A 26,883-nucleotide genomic window follows, 5' to 3' on the forward strand; every position below is an offset into this window, starting at 1 on the left:
AAACGTACATAATTTTCTTCTTTGTTGGCATACTTTGCGATTCACTCTTCGTAAATACATAAATACATATTTAAATTGCACATACACATGTACATATGTACATACCTCGAAATTGGAGTTTCTTTTCGTGTTTCTTTTTCGCAGGAAAGTAATTTTTTGAGGACATCAGTTTTTAATGGGAAAGGGGTTGTGGGGGCAGGGACACTTACAACGTAAAGCGAGAAAATTAAATAGAAATACATACATACATACATAAAAATATAACTAATAATTACAAACGAAATAAAAAAAAACTATATAAACTTAAAAATATTATAAAAAAATCAACACACACACACAAGTGTACGTACATTAGTTAAACGATTAAAAGGGGGTGACATTCTGTGCGCGTCTTGTGTGGTTGGTGCGGGCGTAGGACGCTATCAGCGGTCTTCGATTGGTGACGTTCGTTTTTGGCTGTCTATTGCGATAGCATTTACGATTTTCCGGGCACGAGGGTTCAGAAATTCATTTGTCATGTTTTTCGCGGCGGCGGCGTCGGTGGCGCAGTTCCGGACAGCGACGCGGACGCAGGTGCCGAATGAGACTGAGGCGCAGCTGTATAGGAAGACACATGGTTCGGCTGGCGTGGTCCGATCATGTCTTTGGGAATGTTTTTGTATTTTGCTGACGCCTGCTCGTCGCGTTGGTGTTGCTGCTGCTTCAGCGATTCGCTGTAAAAGTGCGACTTGCGCAGGCCTATTCCGAGGCCGCCCAGTAGGCCATTCAGGTTGCCGTTGCTGCTGTTACCGCTGCTGCAGATGCTGCTGCTTCCACTGCAGCTGCCGCTCCCACTGCCACTGCTGCTGCAGTTGCTGTTGTTGTTGTTGTTGTGGTGGCTGACCGATACCGGCAGCGGGGGCTGCTGCTTGGAGACGTGTTTGTTTCCGGCCATAACCGTGCCCATCCCTATACCAATGCCTATCGTCATGACCAGTGGCTCCGCTGTCGGCATCAGAGCAGCTCCTGATCCTGCTCCCACTCCAGGCGTCGTTGGTGCTTTGCTAGCTACTAAGCTTATGCTAGATAGCGCTGGGGGTAATGGAGATCTTTGTGAATCGTTGCCAATCTCCCCCGTGTACCTTGATCAATAAGGAGAGAGAATCACTTTAGTAAATGTTCCCCGGATTTATGCTCCAGCTTCATGGACACTCACTTGATGTTGGTGTACTCCCGGCCAACCTGGAGGCTCTGCTCTTCGGCCCGCTTGCGGGCGATCAGCGTCTGTATGTAGTGCTGCACCGCGTAGTAAACGAACTTGTACTGCGCCTCCGTCTGGACCAGGCCCGATCGCTGGGACCTCACCATTTGAATGGTGCGCTGGATGTCTATTTCCGTGTCCAGTCCTAGGTATAGAGGCATTTAAATGGAATTAGTTGTGGCCTTGATGAAGGGTAACATCCATGTGTATGGCTTACCGTTCCGCACGATCTGATCCAGTATCATGTCGATCACTATGAAGGTACCCGTGCGTCCGATGCCCGCCGAGCAGTGTACACAGATTGGACCCTGCCGAAGAGAGAGATAGCGAGAGTGATATTTGTACATGGCTGTGTATCTTCATTAATAGTTGCTAATTTTACTTACCGGCTTTTCGCCGGCCTGGGCCAGATTGCTCTGCTTCGTATTGACGTCCTGCAGAAAGTTGAGAACACAGCCAGGGTCTGCTGGGACACCGTGGTCGGGCCAGACCTGGAAGTGGTAGTGGTAGATGCGCCGCTGTGGCTGCTCCCGCCAGGACACGAGGAACTCGCGAAGCGTGTAGTCGCTGGTGGAGTTCTCCGAGACACATTGAATGCGCGCGGACCCGAACTGCTCGCACTTGCCCTCGTCCGGCCAGTAGCGGGCGCACTTTTCTTTACCGCGCTCGTACTCCTTGGTGGTCATTACAATGACGCGAGTGTTCTCCTGGCACACCATGTTCCAAAAGTCCGTGACTGTGTTCACCTGCTGCGTCAGCAGGCACCCCTGTGTGGCGATATACGTCTTTAACATCTCCCGCTCGCGCTCCCTTTCCCTCTCCCGCTCCCCTATCATCATAGACCCCACGTAAGTCGTTTCTCCGCAGTGCTTCTGTTTCAATAGCCCAGCTAGGCAGCCGGAATTGCCACCAGTCTGGAGAGTGGGGGTCCCCGGAGCCGGACTTCCGTTCATTCCGCAGCTCCCCACAATGCCGTTGGCGGAGAGGGGCGAGGACTCGTTACGCTTGTGCTTGTTGAGGGAGTCGGATTTTCGGGTGCAGGTGGCGCAATTACTGTAGGGCAGCGTGGCGGACTTGACTGCGCACTGGACGCAGGTCTTGTTTAGCAGTTGGCAGTTAGGACAGCTGCGCTGTGTCTGGGCAGCAGTGCAAGCGGGGCACGAAGGAACCGAGCTATTGAGGCTCTCCGATGAGCTGCTCATGTTGTTCAGGTCGCCGTCAGTAGGTAATCGAATGTAGTTGGCATTGATGTACTCCGCCCCAGCCACGCTGTGGTCGACGTCCAGCAGCTTTACCCTCGTGTGATCATCTGTGGGATGGACAGCACGAGTTTTAAATTATTATTCAGAGGGGGAATTCATTGAATGTGCACTTACATGGCAATATGTTGCGGTAGCGGTTCTTCAGCCGGTTCTCCGATTTGTAGCCTTCGTTTCGGGAGAAAGTGTTCCGACTGTCCTGCTGCAGCGACTCAAACTCCTCCCAGAAGCCGCCCTGCAGGTGAAAAAATTTATCCATAAATATATACATATGTATGTATGTATGTATTATGTATGATGCATTCTCCTCAGGTGCTAACCAGGACTCACCTTGACCAACTGTTCCACACGGGCATTGATTCCGGCTGCCGTGATGCGGGTGGCGTTGAAGGGCTGCCGCAGGTGCACCACCGTTCCGCACGTCTCCACCATAGGATTACGCTTGTAGTGCTCGATCAGCTCCGAGAGTGTTCCAAAAGATTCCCCTCCGCCCACGTCGTACTTCTTGTCCTGCAAAACAGGGGATGAACCAATGAATGCAGTGCAACGTCGTGACAGTATTGGCTAGTATAAACCCAAACGTGACTGCAATTTCGAACAGAAAAAATGGCAAAAATGGCGAATATATGAAAAGCCAATTTTGCATGTAAATGGAATAATTACAACAGAGCAGAGACAATAGCAGCCAGGGGCGGTTTTGGGTTTTTTATACCCGGTACTCGAAGAGTACATAGGGTATACTGTATTTTTGCGTCAAAGTGGATGCGTTACATAGCACACGTTTCCGACCCCAATAGGTATACATTTACATACATATGTTTGTTGGACTCTTCTTGAGGATATTAACATATGTATGTATGTATGTACTTAAGTATGCATGTACATACAATATGAAATAGTTTACGATGTACATACAAATGTATGTATATATGTATAAATATGTATGTAACATACCTGCCATCGAATCATGACATGTGTCACTTTGTCGTCCGTTCGAACGGAGAGAACGAAATCACCAGGTTTGCTTTGAGATTCACGGACAAGAAAAGAACCATTCTTGCCCCGCTCCAGTATCAATTTTTCCGCTTCCTTGCCAGAAAGATTTCCGTGAAACCATCTGAAACGACAAACAAGCGACAAATTCAATGATTATGTATTTACATATGTATGTATATTTATCAGTATTAGGATCAGAGATTCTGAATATGCGCGTGCTCCAACTAAATACATACATATGTATGTATGCACATACGTACATACATATATGTACATACATATATTTATTTAGGAATGCCGCATCCACTGCACCGACTCGACTGAGAGTCTGATTGTTTGACTGTTTTAGCGTGCCAGCATTACTGAGTGCCTGACCAGCGACTACATATGTATGTACAGTAAGCACACATATTATTTGTACACCATCATCACCCTAGTTTGAACACCTATAACTTGGAACACGGTCAACGTTAAAAATATAAAAATTGTTTCACCTGTGTTGTTTTTGAACTTTAGCAGTACGAATGGTCTTAGTTAATGAAAATATGAAAAAGGGTATATTAAACTATATTTTGAGTGACAATTGGCATCCTTCCATTTGGTAATAATTCGAAGTCAAACTTGACCCAGCCAAAAAAATGACATAAAAATTTATCTTTTTTGGATCAAATCTGGCTCATTTAAAACTGCAACTAGCTGAAAACTACGGTTAGTTAACTTGAGTTCCATAAAGCCTGTGTTGCAAAATTTGTAAAAACGAATTCGGAAGCCCAAAATTGTATCGAGAGAGTTATTGCAACCGGTACTGCTTGTGTAGGTGGTCAATTTTAAGTCATGGTCATGGTCAGTCATGGCAATCGGTCAGCTGTACGAATAATTTATGTGCGAAAAAAGGTCTTTTTAGCTGAAGTTAATTTTAATAAGGATACCATAGAAGAAAATTTAAAATTTTGTTCATAAATGATGTAGATATGTTGATCTTCGATACAAAATTAACTTTTTCTGTTTACGTTGACCGTACGCCTAGTAATAGGGGTTCAAACTTTGGTGATAACGGTGTACGAATAATATGTGGACTTACTGTATGTATGTATTAACTGCTTTTGCTTGCTAAATCAATTCATCTTCCGCGTGTCTGTGTGTGTGTTTCTGTCTCTGTACTATTAATAGAATTCATGTAGAAACAATTAACATTACATTGGAGCTTTTCATACAATTCCGTGCAGTTCAATGCTGTTTTTTCTGTATCCCTATCTCGCTCTGTTTTTTCAGATTATTACAGATCAAGGTGGTCTCCAACAGTAAACGCTAGCACGGGCGGCGGGTTTAAATTAAACAAAAGAAAAGTCATTAATTTTTTGCAAAACCGAAGTTTAAATCAATTTAAAGCAGCTTAAAGTTTTCATGTACTGTTTGGAAACTCGACTCCCAGAATGGTAGAAACATGAACCGCAATGGAACTGTACTGATCCGACCCAAGCACACTAGCATAGTGAGTGCTGTGATATGTACATACACATACATACATTTGTACATATTTTAAAAGCTTCTAACAGAATAGCCAATCGTCAACTGCTTGAATAAACTGCAATGTTAAGTAACATTCCTACCTCTCTAAATGGTCGAGATCCATATTTTTATGCATGTATGTAAATATGTATGTATGTACAATATACATAGGTACATATTTATGTATGCATGTATTTCAATTGTTTTCATCCATGGAACCCAAGGTAATGTAAATGCATACATAATTTAATTTTCGTTTTTGCCAAACGAACATCTGAGTCTTCATGAACTAGCATTTGTATACCATTTGCACAAAAGTATATACATATATATGTACAAATGTACACACGAGCATAGATATACATATAAATATGTACATAAATATGTACTATATGTATGTACATACATTTGTACATACATACACGTTAAGCTAGCGTCTATCAGCTGTCAGCTGAGTTGGAAGGTGATATGATAGCTCTAACCCAGTCTGTTTCTATTAGTTTACAAATTTACATACACATGTATGTATGTATTATCTTAATCTTTTGCATAAACAGGCAGGTTCCGGTTTTCACTTTTGCAATGGTAGTAATGTCAATAGTATGTCAATTCATTCTTTTGCGACTAGGATTAAACACTTTTTACATACATAAATATCTACATATCTACGTACTTGATTTATTTAGATATACAGCTGTGTGCAATGAAATAGTAGTGACATTCAGATCGAGGGACTGATTTTAACATGGAAAAAGCCGATCTTTCAGGTGAAACCCAAGTTCTGGCCAGCTTTCTTGAGTATTTCGGATCATATTGTTGAAAGATCCTTTTTAAAGGTGTTTTTCAACTGCAATATGAATGTAATGTATGAAAAAGTATTCTGGCCCACACAATTTTGTGAAATACTCCAACGAAAGGGTAGGAAGTGGCACTTTAGTGGTACTCAAAGGACTCAACCCAACATGCCCAATACTGATTTTTTCAAGAATTAGTGCACTAATCTGATGTTTGTGAACGCCAAACATATTATCTTCGTTATTTCATACCATATTATAAAACTTTACACTCATCAGTCAAACGTTTTTTTTTCACTTTGACACAGCTCAGCCACATGCGTTCTTGCGAACTTAAGCCGTACACCCCTGTACCTTCAGAACCAAACACGTAGCTTTCTGGGACTTCTTTAAATTAAATAATGTGTAGTCAGTCGTCTACGAACTGTCATAACACTTACAGCGCGATATAAAATTGTTTTCATAACTTTTAAGGATATTGAAGACTTTGATCTTGCCTTCGACCATCTTCGACCAACCTCTAAATTATAAGTTTTTCGCAGTTTTTTTTCTTCTAGTTAAAATGGTTCATTTAAATAGTAATAGCACTTTAAACTTAGCTTTCAAATTCATTATACCTCTTGGCTTTAGTTCTTAATCAAAATCTTAGGTATCCTCTACTGGACCGAGCCATGGTATCTTTTATGCTATAAAAACAAAAATACCGCCACGTCCAAAGATTTCTTTCTTCAAAATATTTAATATAAAAGATTAAGTTTATCGATGTTGAATTTTTCAAATTAATTTGTTGTGTTTCTTAATTATTTTGAAGTACTTGCACTCAGCACTACTATTACAATGAACAGCGCATTTCAAGGGTATCCGTCAAAAGTTATGGAAAACAAGAAGATGGAATGCAAATTTTCTAAAGACTACATTCCACTCTATTCAAAAGGGTTTCTATTCATTTGTTTAAATTGAAAGTCTGGAAGTGTCTCAAAAAATTCTTTGTATATCAACTGTATATGTAAGTATGAACGTCAGTGAATTGTCAACTTTTTGCATCACTACCAGTTACACTTACAGTGGCATAAGTAGCGACAACGACAACAATATTTAAATGCCAGGAAAGCTTCCGGCCATTCATGAAAGCACCGCCTAAGGTCAACAAATAGATGTATATACTGTGGGGAGCAATGATGAGTACATGTTCACAATAACTAACTTTCGTCGCCCAAAACTTCTAAACGCATAATGCAAACGTAACCAATTTTTTGTAGATATGAATATCTTTATCCTTAACAAAAAGGCAATCCCAGAAAAATACAAATGTGAATGAAGCTTTTAAAGAAAGCTTTTTAATAAATAGCGAGAAATAAAAAACTAAAAAAACTCGCATGTACTCATTAATACACTTTTCGTTATTATACCCGGTACTCGAAAATTAAATATACAATATACCCATATTGTATTTGTGCGAATAACGGTTGTATGTAACACCCAGAAGGAAATGTTTCCGACCCCATAAAGTTTATATATTCTTGATCAGCATCAATAGACGAGTCGATTGAGCCATGTCTGTCTGTCCGTCCGACCGTCTTGTTGAGCGTCTGGATCTCAGAGACCATAAAAGCTAGAGCCACCAAATTGTGCATCCAGACTTCTGTATGCTCCCAATGTTACAAGTGTATTTCAAAAATAAGCCACGCCCCCTTCCGCCCCAACAAAAGGGCGAAAACATCCCAAAAATACAATTTTGACGATAAAAACTAAAAACGCAATCCGGAAGCAATGGCCATATCTATCAGATCACCAAATTGGGATCTGATTGGATCATTATTATAGCCAGAATGAAGAAATTAATTTTCAGTGGCTAAACCCACCCTGTCCCGCAGCTTCTGTTGTTCTTTTCACATTCTCTCATTCACACTATGCTTCTGCTTCACTCTTTTAACCCACCCCGTCCCGCAGCTTAGATTTGCTTTTTTTTTGTGTGCGGGCGCTGCCTCTGCCTTTGCCGCGTGTCTGCAGTGTGTGGGTCTAGGGAAGGGCGGCGAGCTAACGGAGCGTGTTGGTGTGAGAAGTGTTGTAGATGTAGATGACAGATGAAGAAATAATTTAAAATTTGACGACACACCGCTAAGGTGCAGATGAGTACTATACAAGTTGTAACGAGTAAGAAGCGTCTAACACGTCCCTTCTCGTTTTATATTTATAAATTTTCTAATCAACAATATGCTCACAGAATTGATGTTAAATATATATTTTTTTATATTCTAGTAATACTAACATCAAATTAAGACATTTCTCATAATAATCGAAGCAGATTTCATGAATTTATTAAATAGTGTCTATGTTGTACCTGAGACTGAAGAAACAATATCGAGAAATTTAAAATATTATTGTGTAGCTTACTGAAAATGACTATACGACATCTAAAGCTGCTAAAAAACTTGGCATTAGCCAATCGGTGGTGATCATAGTTGAAAGATGCGAGATTTTGTCCCGAAACTGCAAGTCCAAGGACGCCCTTGTACCCAAAAGCTAGATGTATAATGTCGTAAATTAGAAACAAGACTTTCTAAGACCCAAATACGGTTATTTTCGCATAATACTACCAATGTTGGTCTTGATGGCCAAGTATGGCCATCGTACCACATCCTCACACCATTTTACATCTACCGAAATGTTTCATGTGGTCGGAAAAAAATGGTAAAGCAAACCAAAAACTTTTAAATTTTCATAACAATTTGACCACGGATGATTGAAAACGTGTTATCAGGTCTTATGAGGGTGATTATATGGGTGGCAGTATTGTTAGCGTAAGACCGAAAAAAGGCTTCAAGGACATCATATCAAGCGTATCATGAAACATGCCGGTAGATGTAAAATGGTGTGAGGATGTTTTAGGTGGTGGTACGATGGCCATACTTGGCCATCAAGACCAACATTGATAGTATTATGCGAAAATAACCATATTTGGGTCTTAGAAAGTCTTGTTCCCAATTTACGACATTATAAATCTAGCTTTTGGGTAGATTTTTGCAGTTTCGGGACAAAATCTCGCATCTTTCAACTATGATCAACACCGATTGGCTAATGCCAAGTTTTTTAGCAGCTTTAGATGTCGTATAGTCATTTTCAGTAAGCTACACAATAATATTTTAAATTTCTCGATATTGTTTCTTCAGTCTCAGGTACAACATAGACACTATTTAATAAATTCATGAAATCTGCTTCGATTATTATGAGAAATGTCTTAATTTGATGTTAGTATTACTATAATATAAAAAAAAATATTAATCATCAATTCTGCGAGCATATTGTTGATTAGAAAATTTATAAATATAAAATAACGAAAAGTGCATAAATGAGTACATGCAAGTTTTTTTATTTTTATTTTTCGCTATTTAAAAGCTTCACATTTGTATTTTTCTGGGATTGCCTATTTGTTACGGATAAAGTGATTCATATCTACAAAAAAATTGGTTACGTTTGCATTATGCGTTTAGATGTTATGAGCGACGAACGTCAGTTATAGTGAACATGTACTTATCATTGCTGTATGTATTTAATACTGTATTTATTTAATACATACGTACATATGTATTTTTGTATGAAACTAAATATATAAAAAAAGAGGAGGAACGTTGTGGGTCGCCTTCGAAAGCGACTCAACTTTTATATCCGGTAACCAGTATGTATGAATGTACATATGTGTATGTCTGTTTGTATCAATTTATGTACATATGTGTGTATGTATGTACGTACATGTAGTACATCTAACCTTTATTCTGGGATATGATAGACAAGGTCATTCTCTACGTAACTGCGATTTTGGTTTCCTAGTATCTTCAAAATTGTGGATGTCAGATTTTCGTTCTTTGTGGGGCGATTGTACATATCACAGAAGGCTGGATCTAAAATTTGGTCTCTGTAACTCTTAAGGTTCGTTAAGACGCTAAGTCTGAATCACGAAGAGTTTTCATGTACGTGTGGAATCATGCTTTGTTTACAAGTTGAATCATTTGGCATGAATCGTGGATCATAGCTGAGGGCAGAACAAGAGAGCCATAGCCGAAAAGCTCCGAACGCATGACTTTGTGAAAATATCTAAATCGATTTCATATTCTGTGAATCATTGAGATTGTATGCGTGAAATGAGATAGTGAGCATTACACGTTCATGTGCGATTAAGACTCATAGTCTTAACGCAGCTTTATAGTCTCTGAGATATAGGCGACAGACCAGACGGACGGACGGACAGACGGACAGATAGACATGACATATCGACTCGACTGTTGATGCTGATCAAGAATATATGTACATATGTATACATACACTTTATAGGGTCGGAAACGTTTCCTTCTGTGCGTAACGCGTTACATTGTTCCGGCCACAAATACAATATACCCTATTAACTCTTCGAGTAGCGGGTATGAAAACACATAAATACACACATACAAACAGTATGTAAATAGTGAATCTTAGTATGAATATATTTCTCTTAATATAATTTTCTGACTTTTGTCACACGTTTGCTTTTTAAGTGTGCCAACACACCTCGAAAGGTGTCAGAGAAACTGGTTGCTGGGAGGGGCAACAAGAGAGTGATGTCGAGCTGAAGCCGGCTTACCTTCATTTAATCATCTATAACAGTGGAACTTACTCAAGGGGCGCTCGAGCACACTACAGTCAAAAACTTTTGTAAATGCTCCAGTGAGCTCGTCTTTATACTGACCAAGAGCCAGTCTCGGAAAAAGTTCATGGAGTAGAAATGCCAGCTGCAGTCACACTTCTTGAGGTTGGGAGAGCTTTCTGTGGGTTTTCCCTCTAGAAGCCCTTTTATTTCCACAGAATATTTGCCAGTCAGCCGAACTATTTAACCCAACGAACTTATTTGCACAGCTAAGACTAGGTTTGACTTAGACACTGACTAGGGCCAAGTTGGGTATTGATGCTGATCAAGTATACATACATACATATATGCATGTACATCTATACATATACATCATCCACACATACATATATGCATATACATCTGTACTTATCTATGTACATATATTCTTTATGGGGCCAGAAATGTTTCCTTCTGTGAGTTACATATGTTGTACATACATATACATATATACATATGTACATACTTACATACATACATCCACAAATAAAATATGTACTTATGTACCCCTTTTACACTTCGAGCACCGGGTATAGTTATCGTTAGGAAAACAAACATTTCGAGATAACCTCATCAAAACTTTTCAAAATAAAAAATAAAAATAAAAAAAAAATGTAATAGGGAACATGGCATGCATGTACATTGTATGTAAGCATATAGTACGTACACATGCATAAATACATAGGTAAATTTACGAGTTCGACCATTCTTAGATAACCCACAAGCAAAGACAAAGAGAGTCAGAGCCCGAGAATAAAGTAAAGATAAGAAACGGAAAGGAATGTGGGACGGATTACTGACACAGGCTAAACATTTTGATAGTCATAGATAAGAGATATATCCACAACAGAGTTCCACCGATTATTCTTGAATAGAGCACAACCTCATATTAACACTAATCTGTCTGATTTGTTTTTGAAGTACATTTCCCACTAAATCCAATGTGATACTCTAAATAAAAGAACAAATAGTAACCCAAACATATCCAATAGGATAAGAGAGTGGGGAGGGAAGACGAGAAACAAAAATATGGTCAGATTCAATAGCTGTAAGAATATAAATGGCTGTCACTTATTTCCCTCTCCACCACTCCACGGTGGTCTCGTACATACTTATTAGATTGTAAATTGGCGACTTTTTCCCTCTCTGTGTTTTATGTGTTGTTTTTGTTTTTATTGTTGAATGTTATCTGTAAATATTTACTCAATTTGCGTGGCAATTTTGAGCACATGACAATTTGCGTTGTGATATTTATGTGTTTTGGTTTTTGTTTTGAGCGTCAACTCAATGTGATGGGCTGCCTTATTAGGGTTAATGCTAATGAGGGGAGATTGCCCTAAGAGTCTCGACTCTTTTGCTACTCCGCTCACATATCCACATCCGCAGATGAATAAGATGAGGGAATGTCGCATTTGATTTTATATTTTTCTGAATAGGTACTTTAAATTTGAATTGGTTGAATAAACATATGAACATATGTACTTGTATCTTTCCTGCCACACTCATTCATTTTTGCTTTACTCATAAACATACATATCATTATATTTCTAGTGTTCTCGTTCGGCAAACTTTTTGAGTTCAAAATTGTTAGTAACATTTGTAGCGACCAACCAATTTCGCTGTAGCGATTTAATTAAAAATTAAAAAAAAAATAAACATACGTATGTACATAGCTTGATGACCGTTTTTTGTTCTGTGCAAACTCTATCATGAGCTACCCGACCTCAATTTACTTTTATTCCATTTCACTCAAATCCATCATTCCTTTTCTCAGATCTAATGGACTTCTTTGATTTTAAATCCTGGTTTCCATTTTTATACCCGGTACTCGAAAAGTAAATAGGGTATATTGTATTTGTGCACAAAGTTAATGTACGGCTATTTCTACTAAAAGAGCTAGAGCCACCAAATTTTTCCTCCAGATTTCTGTATGCTCACACTGAAACCATTCCATTCCGGCGGGAAGAACTATATTAATCAGATCACCTAATTGGGATCAGATTAGATCATTATTATAGCCTGAATGAAGAAATTAATACACACTCTGCTTCGTGTAGTAAAGATGGAGAACTATCGATAGTGGACACCATCGATGGTGGACGATAGTGCCATCGATAGTCGCAATGGAAAAAAGTTTTTTCGCCTTTCGCAAACAATTTGCCCAGCCTTACTGAAAGCCCTTTCCGACTCCACAGATGTGGCGGGGATGCAAATCAAAAAATTAGCCCAAGTCATGACTGTGGGTGTCCACTTCTACGTCGATGTTACTAGTGGTGTCTTTGTTACACAAATTCGCCAACTCGTTCTCCAAAAAAGATGCTGCTTGCACCGCATTGGATTCGTGCTGAAATCCATCTTTTTTGAAACGAGGATCCAATATAGTAGCCATCCTTGTCACTGTCGATGTTCATATACAGATAAACGTTTTGAAATGGACTCTAATAAAGTATTTTTCATAGTTTCTCCTACAGCAGTTTGTAAAGAAACACTCTGAACTTTGCGAAAAAGTCCATATGCCAGTGGTATTATGAGTGAAATCGTCACGTATGTACTTCCAGATATTTTTTCAGGTACTTGATGAAAATATGTTAATATTTTTACAATATCTTTTAATATATTGATTTCATCAGCAGTAAATGGCATCGGCGCATTTTTTGTGGACCACAAAACTGTAGCAATGGTTTCGTGTGTTTCTAATAAACGCTCTATCATGAAGTAAATGCTGTTCTGGCTATAATAATGAACATATCTGATCCCAATTCGGTGATCTAATAGATATGGTAATTCCCTACGGAATGGCGTTTTTAGTTTTCTTGTATTTTCAAAATTGTAGTTTTTGAAACTATCGTGATACTATCGACCACTATCGATAGTGAGCTAGGTCGATTGTGTCCAACCATCGATAGTACCGATAGTGCCGATTTTTCACATTGATAGTACCGATAGTACCATCGATAGTTCTCCACCTCCATCGTGTAGTGGCTCCAGGGGAGGGAGAGCGTGTTGGCGTGAGAAGTCAAGTAGATGTAAATGACAAATGTCAAATGTTACATTTGGAAAAAAAACACTAAGGTACAGATGTACTGACTGAGTACCGAGTATAAAAGTTGTGACGCATAAAAAGCGTCTCACACGTCCCTTCTCGTATCTTCTTTCTTTTGAGTTCATTGCACGATTGGTCGATTGAATTGCCCCTGCTTTTATGCTTTCATGCTTTTCACATTTCAAAATTCTTCGAGCGCTTAGTCTCACACCGCTTTGGTTAACTTTAATCCAGCTTGATCTACTATGAGTGGTATCTGCATGTTCGTATCTCTCAGTTCTGTCCTCCCCCACTTTGAGAATCATTAAAATTAACTTTCGCAGGCGCCTTAAATAAGTTAATCGTGTTTCACAGGCCGTTTCCGCACTTACGTGTATCCGTAAAGTTGGACGCGCATGTTGGCCAGGAGCGCTAGGGTGCTGGCCGAGCAAGTCCCACTGCCGAAGCCCGACGGAAAATCGGGAGGTTTGGTCGACCAGGAGGTGGGTGTGGCCGGATAGGAGGCCGCCGCATATGGTGGGGTGAGTCGGTGCAAGGACTCGGTAGATGTGGAAGCAGAGGGCGCGGATGAGGCCTGGGCCGAGACCGGTCGGCGCCTAATTAGCTGATGGTGGTTGTTCTCATTGCCATTTATGATCAGGGCCAGCTCATCGTGGCTCATGCAGTCGCGACTCCCTGTTGTAGTGTTTGCTGTGGTCGTTGTTACTGTTGCTGGTGATGGTGCTGAAGCAGGTGCTGGTGCTGGTGGTGTGGCTGCCTTTGACTTTTGGCCCTTGCCTGACTTAGACTTAAGTCTATCTCTGCCCCTTTCCCTGTTCCTATCTCCGTCTCCGCATTTTTCAGCACTTCCGTAATGCGCCTGAATAGCCCGCTCGTATTCAAGGTTTCGTTTCTTATTGTCGATATAGTTATATTTATTCAAATTATTATTGTTATTATTATGGCTGTAGGCTTGTTTCTCTTGTAATTTTTGGTTTACAACATTTCCCAATGAGCTGGACAGCTTTTCCAAGCATTTGTTGAACAGCATCTTGCCGCGTCCTTGGAGCCTGAGCACTTTCCGTACACAAACTTAAAAAACAGGTACACGTAAAAAAAAACGATATTGCAATATTTAAACAGGCATTACGGCATTTCCACTTTGGATCTTTGTTGGGGGGTTTTTAATTGATATTTGTATTTCTTGTTTTATGTAACTAGTTGCACACCGATATAAAACTAGAATTCTTGATATTGCTCATGTTTACTTTTTTTTTTGGTTTATTTAGCTTGTTTAATGCTTTCATGCTTTTCACATTTCAAAATTCTTCGAGCGCTAAGTCAGTTTGATTAAGGTGAACAGTGCATGTGTTGGAATGGAGTTGTTTTATTGCACAATTTTCCTCAAAGGCAACAGTAATTTCTTCTGATATGAATCGACTTTGCTCGTTGCTGGGACTGCTAGTGCTGTAAAGGTGGATGCGGATATGAGAGCTGCGGGTGTTTCTCTGTGGGCCTCGTCCAGTCGGGTTTGTGCCGCCATCAAATGCTCAAAGACAAATGTGGCCGAAGGCATAATTCGCTGCAGGAAATACACTTTATTGGGACTACAAAAATGAGCTAATCCACTCAACTGCTTGAACTGCTTGAACAATCTTTATACAACGAACACGATGTTTAGAGTTTTTCACGTTTACTTATTGTGTCGGCTTATTGCGTGTGGTGCTACACCGTTGAACCGCAACTTGAGAATGAAGCTCCAGCTGCTGGGTCTAAAGCTTTTTGACTCGTTCTTGAAGGTGTCTCTGCTGCGTTACGCTCTCTCTCTCTCACTCTCTCTTTCTCTGGTTCTCTTTGTCTCGGCTCCCGTCTTTGCAGTTGGAGATCGCTTGAATTGAGTTGAGTGTTCTAACCGCTCGTAAACGGGCTTGCGTGTGAATGAATCTCCCCATTTAAATTTAAATTATCGCTGCGCGGCCTAACCCTACCTTACCCACAGCTCCCAATTCCCTTGACCCTGCTTGTTTTCCTGCTGTTACGAATTTTTGCTTATTGGCATCTTATTCCCGATACTCGGGATGTGCGTAACAGCCAGAAGGAAGCGTTTTCTACCCCATAAAGTGTGTGGTATATTCTTGATCAGGAACATTAGCAGAATCGATAAACAGTGGCTCCCACCTTAAATGAACAAAAACCTTTTCCAAACATCAAAGTCGTATAACTTCTGAACTAATTTTCAAAAAACCAACTTAAATTATTTTTAAACAATTTTTTAAAACACTTTTCACAATTAAAACCAAAGTAAGTGACTAATTTCAACTCTCAGCGTATTTGAACCAAAATCCCCAACCAATGTTTTTTGTTTCCAGATTACTTTTCACTTAAAAACTCATGTTTTAAGTTCCTTAAGTTCATTCGAGGAACACCAGCTTGTCAGTCGTTTGCCAAACGTCGACGAATGAGGTTGTGTAGCGCATGGTAGAATGACTAATAGGTAACGTCATCAGCTGATTGGAGGAGCAATAGCTTATTTACGACGCTCTCTCAGCTCTCAGAGAGGCAAGCGCTAGAGAGAGATAGCAAACATTTTACATTCTGCACTCTTCGCTTTTATTGTTTCTGCTGACAGCAAACTAAACATATGGAGCGGAATAGCAAACAATATTTTGCAGACATGTTTGTTTCTAAAAAAGTTGTAATTGAATAAAGATTCAATTACATACACATTACATTACACATCCAAAATAAAAAAGTAGTTTCATATTTCATTGTCTTCCGCTTACCTCTTCATTTGTAAACAATGAAGAAAGGAAAGGAGAAGACAATGAAAAAATCGTGGGCTGCACAACCTCCTTCGTCAGCTTTTGGCAAACGACTAGCAAGCTGGTGTTCCTAGAATGAGGAGCACTGTGGTGACACCGTCACCTTTTAGTAATTTCAGCATGGTGTAGCGCATGCTGAAATTAGTAAAGAGGTGACGGATTCACCACAGTGACCTCTCACCAGGAACACCAGCTCATAGTGAAATCATGGTGAAATTACTAAAAAACGTTTGCCATCTCTCTCTAGCGCTTGCCTCTCTGAGAGCTGAGAGAGCGTGGTAAGCTGGTGCTCCTCCACTCAGCTGATGATGTTACCTATTAGTAGTAATTTTACCATGGTGACGTCGTCAGCTGAGTGGAGGAGCACCAGCTTATTCACCACGCTCTCTCAGCTCCCAGAGAGGCAAGCGCTAGAGAGAGATATCAAACGTTTTACGTTTTGCACTCTTCACTTTTATTGTTTCTGCTGACAGCAAAGAAAAGATGTTCCATAATAATTAAAACGAAATAGTTCAGAACAAATAATAACATAGGCATCGCAAACAATATGCTGCAGACATGTTTATTTCTAAAAATAAAAATAAAAAACATCCAAAATAAAATAGTAGTTTCATGCATATTTCATTGTCTTCCGCTTACGTCTTCATTCGTAAACAATGAAGAAAAAGAAGAAGACAATAAAAAAATCGTGCGCTGCACAACCTCTTTCGTCAACGTTTGGCAAACTACTGACAAGCTGGTATTCCTCGAATGAGGAGCACTGTGGTGACAGAGTCGCCTATTAGTAATTTCACCATGCGCTGGCCTAGCTCTCTTACAGCAAAGACGTCAGAGGAGCGGACGTGCCACGCATTTTGTTTTCCAGCAGAATTGGACGACGTGCGACTGCCCCCGACCGATCAGAAGTGCGATCTTAGATCAACTTCCACATTCCAACACTCCCGTCCCCCACTCTTGGCGGGTGGAATGAGCTTTTATGTCAAATTTGTTTTACTATTTTGCGACCATATGTATGTATGTATTTGTATGTAAATATCCACGAAAATCATAAAGTCATTTTAGCGCAGCCCAGGTGACAGATATCAAGCTAATTTTTTGTAAAGTAAAATAAGGATATATGTAGAAGTAACGAAAGGGACGTGTGAGACGCTTCTTACGCGTCACAACTGTTATACCCGGTACTCAGACAAATATCCGTTTCCTTCTGTTCGTATTATTCACGTTCGTATTAGTTGAGAGATTGAGTAGTATTTATAGTAAGGTATTCAAATGTAGGTTTTTTACCAGAAATAATAACACTGATGGACGAAATCTATCACTGAGCGCGCCTGATTCAGCTGTCCTGGTATTGCTCTGCTGAAATTGTGGAAAAAAAACATCCCCTTCGCATGATCGCAGCGTATGTACATACATATGTATTTATTGAGTAGTGGCTTATTTTTCTAATGGTTTAATCATTTGATGCGACCGTCACGATCTACACTCAGTCGCAAAATATTATTTTTATTATAAGTCAAGCTTTAGTTTAGTTTCGTAAACACTTCAGTTTTATTGGAAATGTGATTCCGTTGAGGGGGATGTACAGAGAAGTACAGTTTGCGTTGGGCAGTTGAGTAATTGAGCAATTTGCCGCCTATATAATAAGAGTCAACTCGGAGGGTGACAGCTTGATCGGGCGGATCATATAACTCATGGGGATATTTCACTCGGCTAGTTTGAAGTCTAAACTTCTCTGTCTAAGATAGGAGACAGTTTATAGATTCCCTCTGGGAACTGAATGAAACGAACGAGCGTGGACAACTGGACAGTGTGTGGGAGGAGCTGACATCGGACTTACGAGTATTTTTGTATATTTGATGATACATTTTATTTACGTATGTATTAATATATAGAGTACCTATTTATTGCTGTTGATAATTCTGGGTGTGCTGCTACGTATAATATACACACATATGTATGTACATGTGTACATACAAGTACATACAAATACATACATATGCACATATACATATGTAGAAGGGAGGAGCATTTGAGTTGCGATTGAGATATATGTAAGTATGGGAGCAATAGCTCAACGTGCGCGGCATAATTTGTTGGCCATTTTGAGGATTGTCTTAATGGTGACAATTGAAAAAACTTTGCATTTCAGGCACTTCCAATTCGGGTGTATAGTGGATGGATGGGTAATGGGTGTTGAGGGTTGCAGTAACGTAGTAGGCGAGGCTTAATCTTGAGAATATAATTAATGACCGGTAGATTTGCTTTTTCGAGAAAGCTTAGACCGAACAACTGATCAGGTCAGCAAAACAGTCGAAGAAAGTCGCGAAACTGAAGAAACTATAAATTATCTCCTGTAATTGCAACAATTAAATGAGAAAATAAGTAAAGAGAAATGTTAATAGCAGCAGCGTCTTGTCGAATAATTTTGCATTGTCTTTCCTATCGGAATTCTAATTTGAGCAATTAGAACAAAGGTCAGAGCAAAGGTCGAGATCAATCCCCATCAGGGGAACTAAATGCGAATCAATGCGAAAGGGGATTGGATTTTGAAATGTCCTGGGGAAAACTAATGAGACATCGAGAAAGTGTCTCCATCATCCGCTTTCCTCCAGAAATAACCAAGCCAACCTATTGAATTATGCCTGGTTATCGAAAAGTTTTTCAGTGGAAGTGTGTAACGCCCAGAGAAAGCTATTCCGACCCCTTTAAAAATATGTGTACATGATCATCTTCAGTAGCCGAGTCAATAAAAGTCTTGAGTCTTAATCGTCGCTTAGTTCCCAGTGACTATAAGAGCTAGAGTACCTCAAACGACTGGCTTTGATTTGAAAACCGAGGTAGAAAGAGAGACAGATATAGTAGAATAAAAACGAGAAGTGACGTGTGAGACGCTTCTTACGAGTCACAACTTTTATACCCGGCACTCAGTACTACATCTACAACACCTCTCACACCGAACACGCTCCTTTAGCTCGCCACCCTCCCCTAGACCCACACACTGCAGAGTCAAGGCAGAGCCGTGTCTGCGCGAAGCAGAGTGTAAATGAGAATGTGCAAAAAACAAATATAAGCTTCGGGACGGGGTGGGTTTAGCCACTGCAAATTAATTTCCTCATTCTGGCAATAATAATGGTCCAATCGGATTCCAATTCGGTGATCTGATAGATATGGTCATTCCCTACGGAATGGCGTTTTTAGTTTTATTTGATCTTAAAAATTGTGATTTGGGAGGTTTTCGGACTTTTGCGGGGGAGAAAGGGGCGTGGCTCATTTTTGAAATACACTTGAAACAGTGTGAGCATACAGAATTTTGGGTGCAAAATTTGGTGGCTCAAGCTTTTATGGTCTTTGATATCCAGGCGCTCAACAAGACGGACGGACAGACGGACGGACGGACAGACAGACATGGCTCAATCGACTCGGCTATTGATGCTAATCAAGAATATATATATTTTATGGGGTCGGAAACGTTTCCTTCTGTGCGTTACATACATTCACTTGGTGCACAAATACAATATACCCTATTTACTCTTCGAGTACCGGGTGTAAAAAGTGGGACAAAAATGTAGACACGTGAAATATTTTAAAATTAAAATATTTGTAGGTCAATAGGTGGAAGGGGGATAAACAGACTGAAACAACTAACATTAGACCATAACTATCGTTCGCGGCTTCTTTCTTTCTCTCTATATGTACATACATATATAAATATGAACATATTTAGCCACATACATATGTATGTACATACATACATACATATGCATGTAACCTTATGTTTTTTTTTTTTTCGAATTATACGTTTTTTTCTTTACGTTTTTTTCTATAGCTGTCATCTATGTACATCTTCAACTCTTCTCCCACCCACCCCTTTTAGCTTGCCACCCTGCCCCAGAGCTGCACACTGCATGAGGCAGAGTGTGCGAGCGCGGAACAGTGACAGCAGCAATCAAGCATTAGCAATGCTGCTGGATAGGGTTGGGGAAGCCACTGCAAATTAATCTCTTGTTTCTGGCTATAATAATGATCTGAGCTGAGCACTATGAGTCTCTGAAAAGGTGGCGTCAAAAAGGACGGACAGAAAGACAGATATTGATTCAGCTATTCAGCATCAATAGAATAGAATATATGTATGTTTGTACATATTTATGTATGTAGATATGTATTTATGTGTGTACATGCACTTTCGCCCACTTATACTATATATGTACATATATACCCTATTTACTCTTCGAGTACCAGGTATTAAAAGAAATTTAATTTTTTCTCATCTAATTTTTTAAGGTTACATTTGAGGATGTATGTATTTACAATGTATGTAGATACAATAACAGCCCAACCAAATGTCATTCGAGCTCATCAAATACCCCTACCCATCTTAGTTGACGTCATTCGACGTTTTAAGAGAGCAAATCAAAATTATATTTCCGGATTTAAGTGTTACTGGAAAAAACCGTCTGCTACTATAAATACACGAACTCAGGTCGCAGCGCCTTAAAAATAACCAAGCCAGCTGAGCCGACCCAGAAAACGTCACAAAGGGGCGGGGGAACAGCGGCAGTAATACTGTTAACGTCATGAACAGTAAATGACGAGACACTGTTCCCTACAGTATATGTACATTGTACGTATGTATGCACATACATACATACAAATGTTTGTACTTTTATGTAGTATATGACAACAGAAAGGAGGAGCAAAAGTGTTTATACATACGTATGTCTGAAAACCGCAGCAGCGTGTGTACTCATTTCTCACCGCGAGTTAATTAATAATTCTGGGTATAATAACGATCCAATGTGATCCCAATTCGGTGATCTGATAAATATGGCCGTTCTCTACTGAAATGCCTTTTTATACCAGGTACTCGAAGAGTAAATAGAGTATATTGTATTTGTGCACAAAGTGGATGTATGTAATGCACAGGAGGAAACGTTTCCGACCCCACAAAGTATATATATTCTTGATCAGTCTGTCTGTCCGTCCGCCCGTCTGTCCGTCTTGTTTGTCGGCTAGTTCTCAGAGACTATAAGAGCTAAAGCCACCAAATTTTGCATCCAGTCTTCTGTATGCTCACACTGAAACCAGTGTATTTCAAAAATTAGCCCCGCCCTTGCAAAAGGTCGAAAACGTCCCAAAGCTATAATTTTGAAGATAAAAGAAAACTAAAATCTATCAGATAACCGAATTGGGATCCGATAGGATCATTATTATAGCCACAATGAAGAAATTCATTTTCAGTGCCTAAACCCACCCTGTCCAGCAGCTTTTGTTGGTTTTTTCACATTCTCTCATTCACACTCTGCTTCTGCAGTGAGCGGCCTCTGCCTCTGCCTCTGCCGTGTCTCTGCAGTGTGCGGCTCTAGGGAAGTGGGGCTAGTCAAAGGAGCGTGTTGGCGTGGGAAGTTATGTAGATATATTTGTAAATGACAGATGTAGAATGAATAGAAAGATGTAGCTTTCTACTGTCAAATGTAAAATTAAAAAAAAAACGAGAAGGGACGTGTGAGACGCATCTTACGCGTCACAACTTGTATTCCCGGAAATCAGTCAGTGTACCTGTACCATATTGTTGTTTATACCCGGTACTCGAAGAGTAAATAGGGTATTTTGTATTTGTGGGGAATAACGGTTGTATGTAACGCACAGAAGGAAACGTTTCCGACCCCATAAAGATATATATTCTTGATTCAGCATCAATAGACGAGTCGATAGAGCCATGTCTGTCTATCCGTCTTGTTTGTCTTCTAGTTCTCAGAGACTATAAGAGCTAGAGCCACCAAATGTTGCATCCAGACTGCTATATGGTCACACTGAAACCAGCGTATTTCAAAAAATGAGCCCCGCCCCCTTCCGCCCTCGCAAAAGGGCGAAAACCTCCCAAATCTACAGTTTTGGAGATAAAAAAAACTAAAAACGCCATTCCGTAGGGAATGGCCATATCTATCAGATCACCAATTGGGATCCAATCGGATCATTATTTTAGCCAGAATGAAGATTAATTTTCAGTGGCTAAACCCACCCCGTCCCGCAGCTTTTGTTGTTCTTTTCTGCTTCACTCGGCCCCTGCTAAGGTGCAGATGTAGTCATGAGTGCCGGGTATAAAAGTTGTGACGCGTAAGAAGCGTCTCACACGTCCCTTCTTGTTTCTGATAGACTGAGGGCTTTATATTATTTTAAAAACTTTTTCTATTGCAAAACTTTCTTTGTATTGACCTATATTTTCTACATTTTTTTTTTATAGTTAGCACTTTTTTTTTTAAACTTAAGTATCTGACATCTGGTTGTAATGAACGTGCCATTCTAAAAACCTGATGAATAAATTTATTTTGTATACCCAATCACCTTGTGGTTGTAACTTACCGTCTGGAAAATATTAAGTCTATAAAGTATACATATGTATGTACATATGTATATCTTGATCAGCATCAATAGCCATTAGCGAAATTTTTCGAAAGACGCTGCGGTCTAACCAAGTTTTCTGAAAGAGTCCTTTATATCCTATATCCTATATAATAAATGTGTATTTGAAGTTAATTTTGAGATTTAGTTTCGTTTCCTTTGTTTATCTAACACCTGCACGACGCTTTGGCAAGGAGCTAACTAAAATTTGGTACCTTTCCATAGAAATCGTCCTCCAGGATCTTTGCAAAAAGGCCCATGGATAGTGTGTGTGATTTATAAGACCTATTATTTTGCGTTATATGATAAGTTCTATATTTTATTGAAATTGAGTGACCGATCTACTCTTTAGAACTCTTTTGGCACCGGACCACTCTTTTGCATCTTTGCGGCTCTAATAGGGATCGCTTTCCTCCTGAGGCGCCCAAATAAGCTTATCATCAGGTGCATTTAGTAACATCGCTTCAATCGATATCTGAATATATAAATGACGACATGTGCATACATACATATGTGCATAGCCTTGTGCGAGTACTCCCCGGAGCGGAGGAAGACCTGGCCAAATTTAGGCCGCCAGAGAAGGTCAGCAGCCGTACAGCAGAAGTAAAAATGTCTATATGTATGTACAAATGGAATGGGAGTGGACATCAGCAACATGGTGGCGAACCCGTTAGGACGCTTGAAATGCTGCTCACAAATAAAACGAATAGGGACGCTTCGTACTCGTCACAACTTTTTATGTATGCAACCTTAGTGTGATAAATAAGCAAAATCATACATATACATACATATTTTACATTATAATTTTTTCGAATTTAAACGGATTTCTACCTTTAATATCTACATCTACATTAATTCTCACACCAACACGCCGTTTTGGCCCGTCACCCTCCTCTAGATCAGCAAACTGCATGAGGCAGAATGACAAAAATAAGCAATGACTGTATAGTCCAATATAAACAAAAGCGAGGACGAACGTGTGAGGCGCTCCTTACTCGTCACAACTTTTATACGCGGTACTCATTAGTACGTACCTTAGGGGTTTATTTTCAAATTTACATTTTACATTTTTCCAACATATGTATGTATGTCATCTACATCACTTATCATGTCATAACGCTCTTTTAGCTACCCCCTCTGCAAATTAGTTTCCTCAATCTGGATATGATAATCCACTTTAATCAAAATCGTAGATCTGATAGATATTGTCATCCCCTACGGAATGGCATTTTTAGTTTTATATTATCTTCAGAATTGTGGATACAGCAGATTTTCGCCGTTTACGGGATCGGAAGGGGCGAGGCGAAATTGATGCTGAAGAAGAATATATATCCTATATGGGGTCGGAAGCGTTTTCTTTTCTGCGTTACATACATCCACTTTTCCCCACAAATACAATGTACCCCATTTACTCTTCGTGTACCGGGTATAACAAGGAGAGATGTGTGAGACGCTTCGTACGCGTCACAACTTTTATACAGTACCATGATGCAATTATACAAGGGGGTCTCGTCGGTCGGCTTTCGGGTCTATTGGTTGTCAGAGCATACTTGCTTGTTAGCATGGGTGGTTGTGACGAATTTTGCCCACACATTAACCCTTGTTCGTAGGGAAAATTACTTTTACATTTTTGCAGCAAGAAAGTTATATTTTTGTTTAGAAATAAGAAAAAATGTCATATGCAAGTGTGTATGTACATACATATTTACATATCTATGTAACCAAATTTCATCCACAGAACTTCTCACATATATAATGATTTATATTCATACATATGTTCATATGTACATTTATGCATAGATCCACACATTAAACAATACTGGCACTCACCTTTCCGTGGTGGGCTCTGCGCATATAAGCGGTTGCTTCAGCTCAATGGCCTGCCCGTTCTTCTCCTTCAGCTCCCCATTCTCCATATAATATTGTACCAGTTCCGGCAGTGTAGCAAACTTTTCACCTGAAAGGTCGGGGAACGTTAAAGGATTCTTGTTTTATTAGGAAGGCCCACTTACCGCCATAGAGATCAAAGAAGTCGCCATTATTTTGGATTTTGATGTGTGTAACTTCGTTGCCACGGCGAACGGACAGCGTAAAGGCGCCCGGATTCGAGGAGGATAGACGTGCAAGAAACGAGCCATCAAAACCTTCTTCCTGTAGTAATTTCTCAGCTTCGATACCAGATATCGTTGGGTGGAACCATCTATGCAGGCAAACAAGGGATCATGGTTATATAGTTATGGATTTAATTATTTACTACTGATCGTGCATATTCTGAATAATATTGTATGTACATTTTAAGATGCTATTCCATCAATAGTCATTCTCATTCCCTGCTTCAATCTCGCCAAAAAAAGCGATTTGATTTGATTCGATACCCCAAACCGTGTCATACCTGGGCCAGCCCATGATGCAACTATACAAGGGGTCTCATTGGATGGCGTTCGGGTGTGTTCGGCTCTATTAAATTTGAGTGTCATATTAACTCCCCGTATTAAGAAATTTTTTTAGAAATATCTACTAAAAAACAAAAATACCGACTACTTTAAGGTGGTAGCTTAGTAAAAAATCAAATTTAAAAATATAGCCTATTCTCATTTTATTTTAATGGGAAACTTTAAACCCCATGCCATCATACGCAGAACCCTTTCACTCGCACTTACAAACAGCATCGATATTAGAGCACTTTTCCGACGAGACTACCTTATATAGTGGCATCATGGGCTGGCCCCATCAACAGCTGTAAGGATAACAGTTTATTATGCGGCCCTGCTTCGTTCCCAGTAGTGATGATAGGGCGAGAAGCAATTCCTTTGCACTTTGTTGCACTTTTTAACTAAAAAATGGTGTTTCTGCTTCTTTTTGTCTTTTGTATATGCTTATACATATGTAAATAGGCCAGTTGGGAGCGTCTTCCGTGTATGTGTTCGAGCGTGCCTGTGATCGAATGTGTTGGTCCCTGGGCGGTGGAGACGGCGAGGGTAACGTGTGTACATATGCCATGCACACTCGTCAGAGAATGCGTGAGAGCGAGAGGGTGTGTGTGTGAGTAAATTGTCGTATTTCTTATTGGATTTACCTTCGCGATGACATTTTCTTATTGAATGCGCACTTAAAAAATAAATTATTGATACACCAAACGAAAAAACTGAAACTTATGTCTATATGATTTGTTTAAACTTATTTTACGGTTGTATTTGGATACAAAAAAAACCATGGATAGGCTAGGCTAGCCGTAGTGATGGGAAATATCGACAACCTTTCCTATCGATAGCTATCGCCCATATAGCTCAAAATTTGCGTCAAACAGCACTGAAAATTTATGACATTCGTAAGAAACCAATACGAAATGTCGCATGTCTAAATTTGTTACCATTAAAAGACGGGTATCCAGCACCCTGAACAATTCTTGCCTGGAATTTGCTATATATTTTGTTTGTGCGTGGAACGTAACTAATACAGAAATATGAATTTTACTTTCAGTAAAATTATTTATTTTTCAATAAAGTCATGGGAGATGTATTTTTATACCCGGTACTCGAAGAGTTAATAGCAGGGATGGTAATCATTATAAGCGGTATAAAAAAGATTATACGATAATGATTACTTGTCAAGTTATATCGAAATATTCACTATATAATGATTAATATTTTACTACTCAATCAATAATGAGCAAAAAAATAAAACTTTAAAAATAATAATTAGTCGTTGAGTTTTATTTTTTGCTCAAAAATAAAACTCAACTTTAAATTGTGACTCCATCTTACGTAGGAAATGGAAAAGTTATATTTATTCTTCATCAGTGAGACAAGAGCAACCCTAAAAAAAAAATAAAAATAATCTTTCCCACTGCAATTTATTTCTATATATTTATTTATCTATGTATGTATATTCATTTATTTATATACATTTATTTATTTAATATTTAATTTAACAAAGTTCAGCTTCTGCAACGACTCTGTGGATAGGTTGCACCTCAGATCTTAAAGAACTAATCTAAGTGCAGACAATGCTCATTCCACACTGACCTGCGTTGCAGGGGCAGACTGCACAACTTTTGTCAATTGGTACAAATTCGGATATTGGTACTTCTTTTGTTCCCAATATTGCATTATATTTGTACTTAATTCGATCGGATTTGGCCTATAATTTTCTATTTCACAATACGCTAGTTGCAAATTTTTGTCA

At 39.5% G+C, this 26,883-nt stretch overlaps 1 protein-coding gene across 2 annotated transcripts; it reads right to left on the reverse strand.

The window, feature by feature from the left end:
• LOC117591181 (tyrosine-protein phosphatase corkscrew) lies at positions 1-25,942 on the reverse strand. 2 transcript variants are annotated; one of them, XM_034284308.1, is made up of 10 exons: positions 25,775-25,942; positions 24,711-24,898; positions 24,529-24,655; positions 3,454-3,616; positions 2,830-3,009; positions 2,617-2,734; positions 1,627-2,549; positions 1,458-1,548; positions 1,196-1,385; positions 7-1,121 (listed from the first exon to the last, which is right to left on the reverse strand). In XM_034284308.1, exons 1-10 carry the CDS (start codon positions 25,786-25,788, stop codon positions 515-517), a joined length of 2,601 nt encoding a protein of 866 aa, XP_034140199.1. In that variant the 5' UTR covers positions 25,789-25,942; the 3' UTR covers positions 7-514. The 2 variants fall into 2 exon arrangements, with proteins under 2 accessions (XP_034140198.1, XP_034140199.1); XM_034284307.1 differs by lacking the exons at positions 24,529-24,655; positions 24,711-24,898; positions 25,775-25,942 and adding an exon at positions 13,870-15,233 and having other exon boundaries at positions 1-1,121.
• Between the last annotated feature and the right edge of the window lie 941 nt (positions 25,943-26,883).

The sequence above is a fragment of the Drosophila guanche genome, unplaced genomic scaffold (assembly GCF_900245975.1).
Source record: "Drosophila guanche unplaced genomic scaffold, DGUA_6, whole genome shotgun sequence".
Lineage (NCBI taxonomy): Eukaryota > Metazoa > Arthropoda > Insecta > Diptera > Drosophilidae > Drosophila > Drosophila guanche.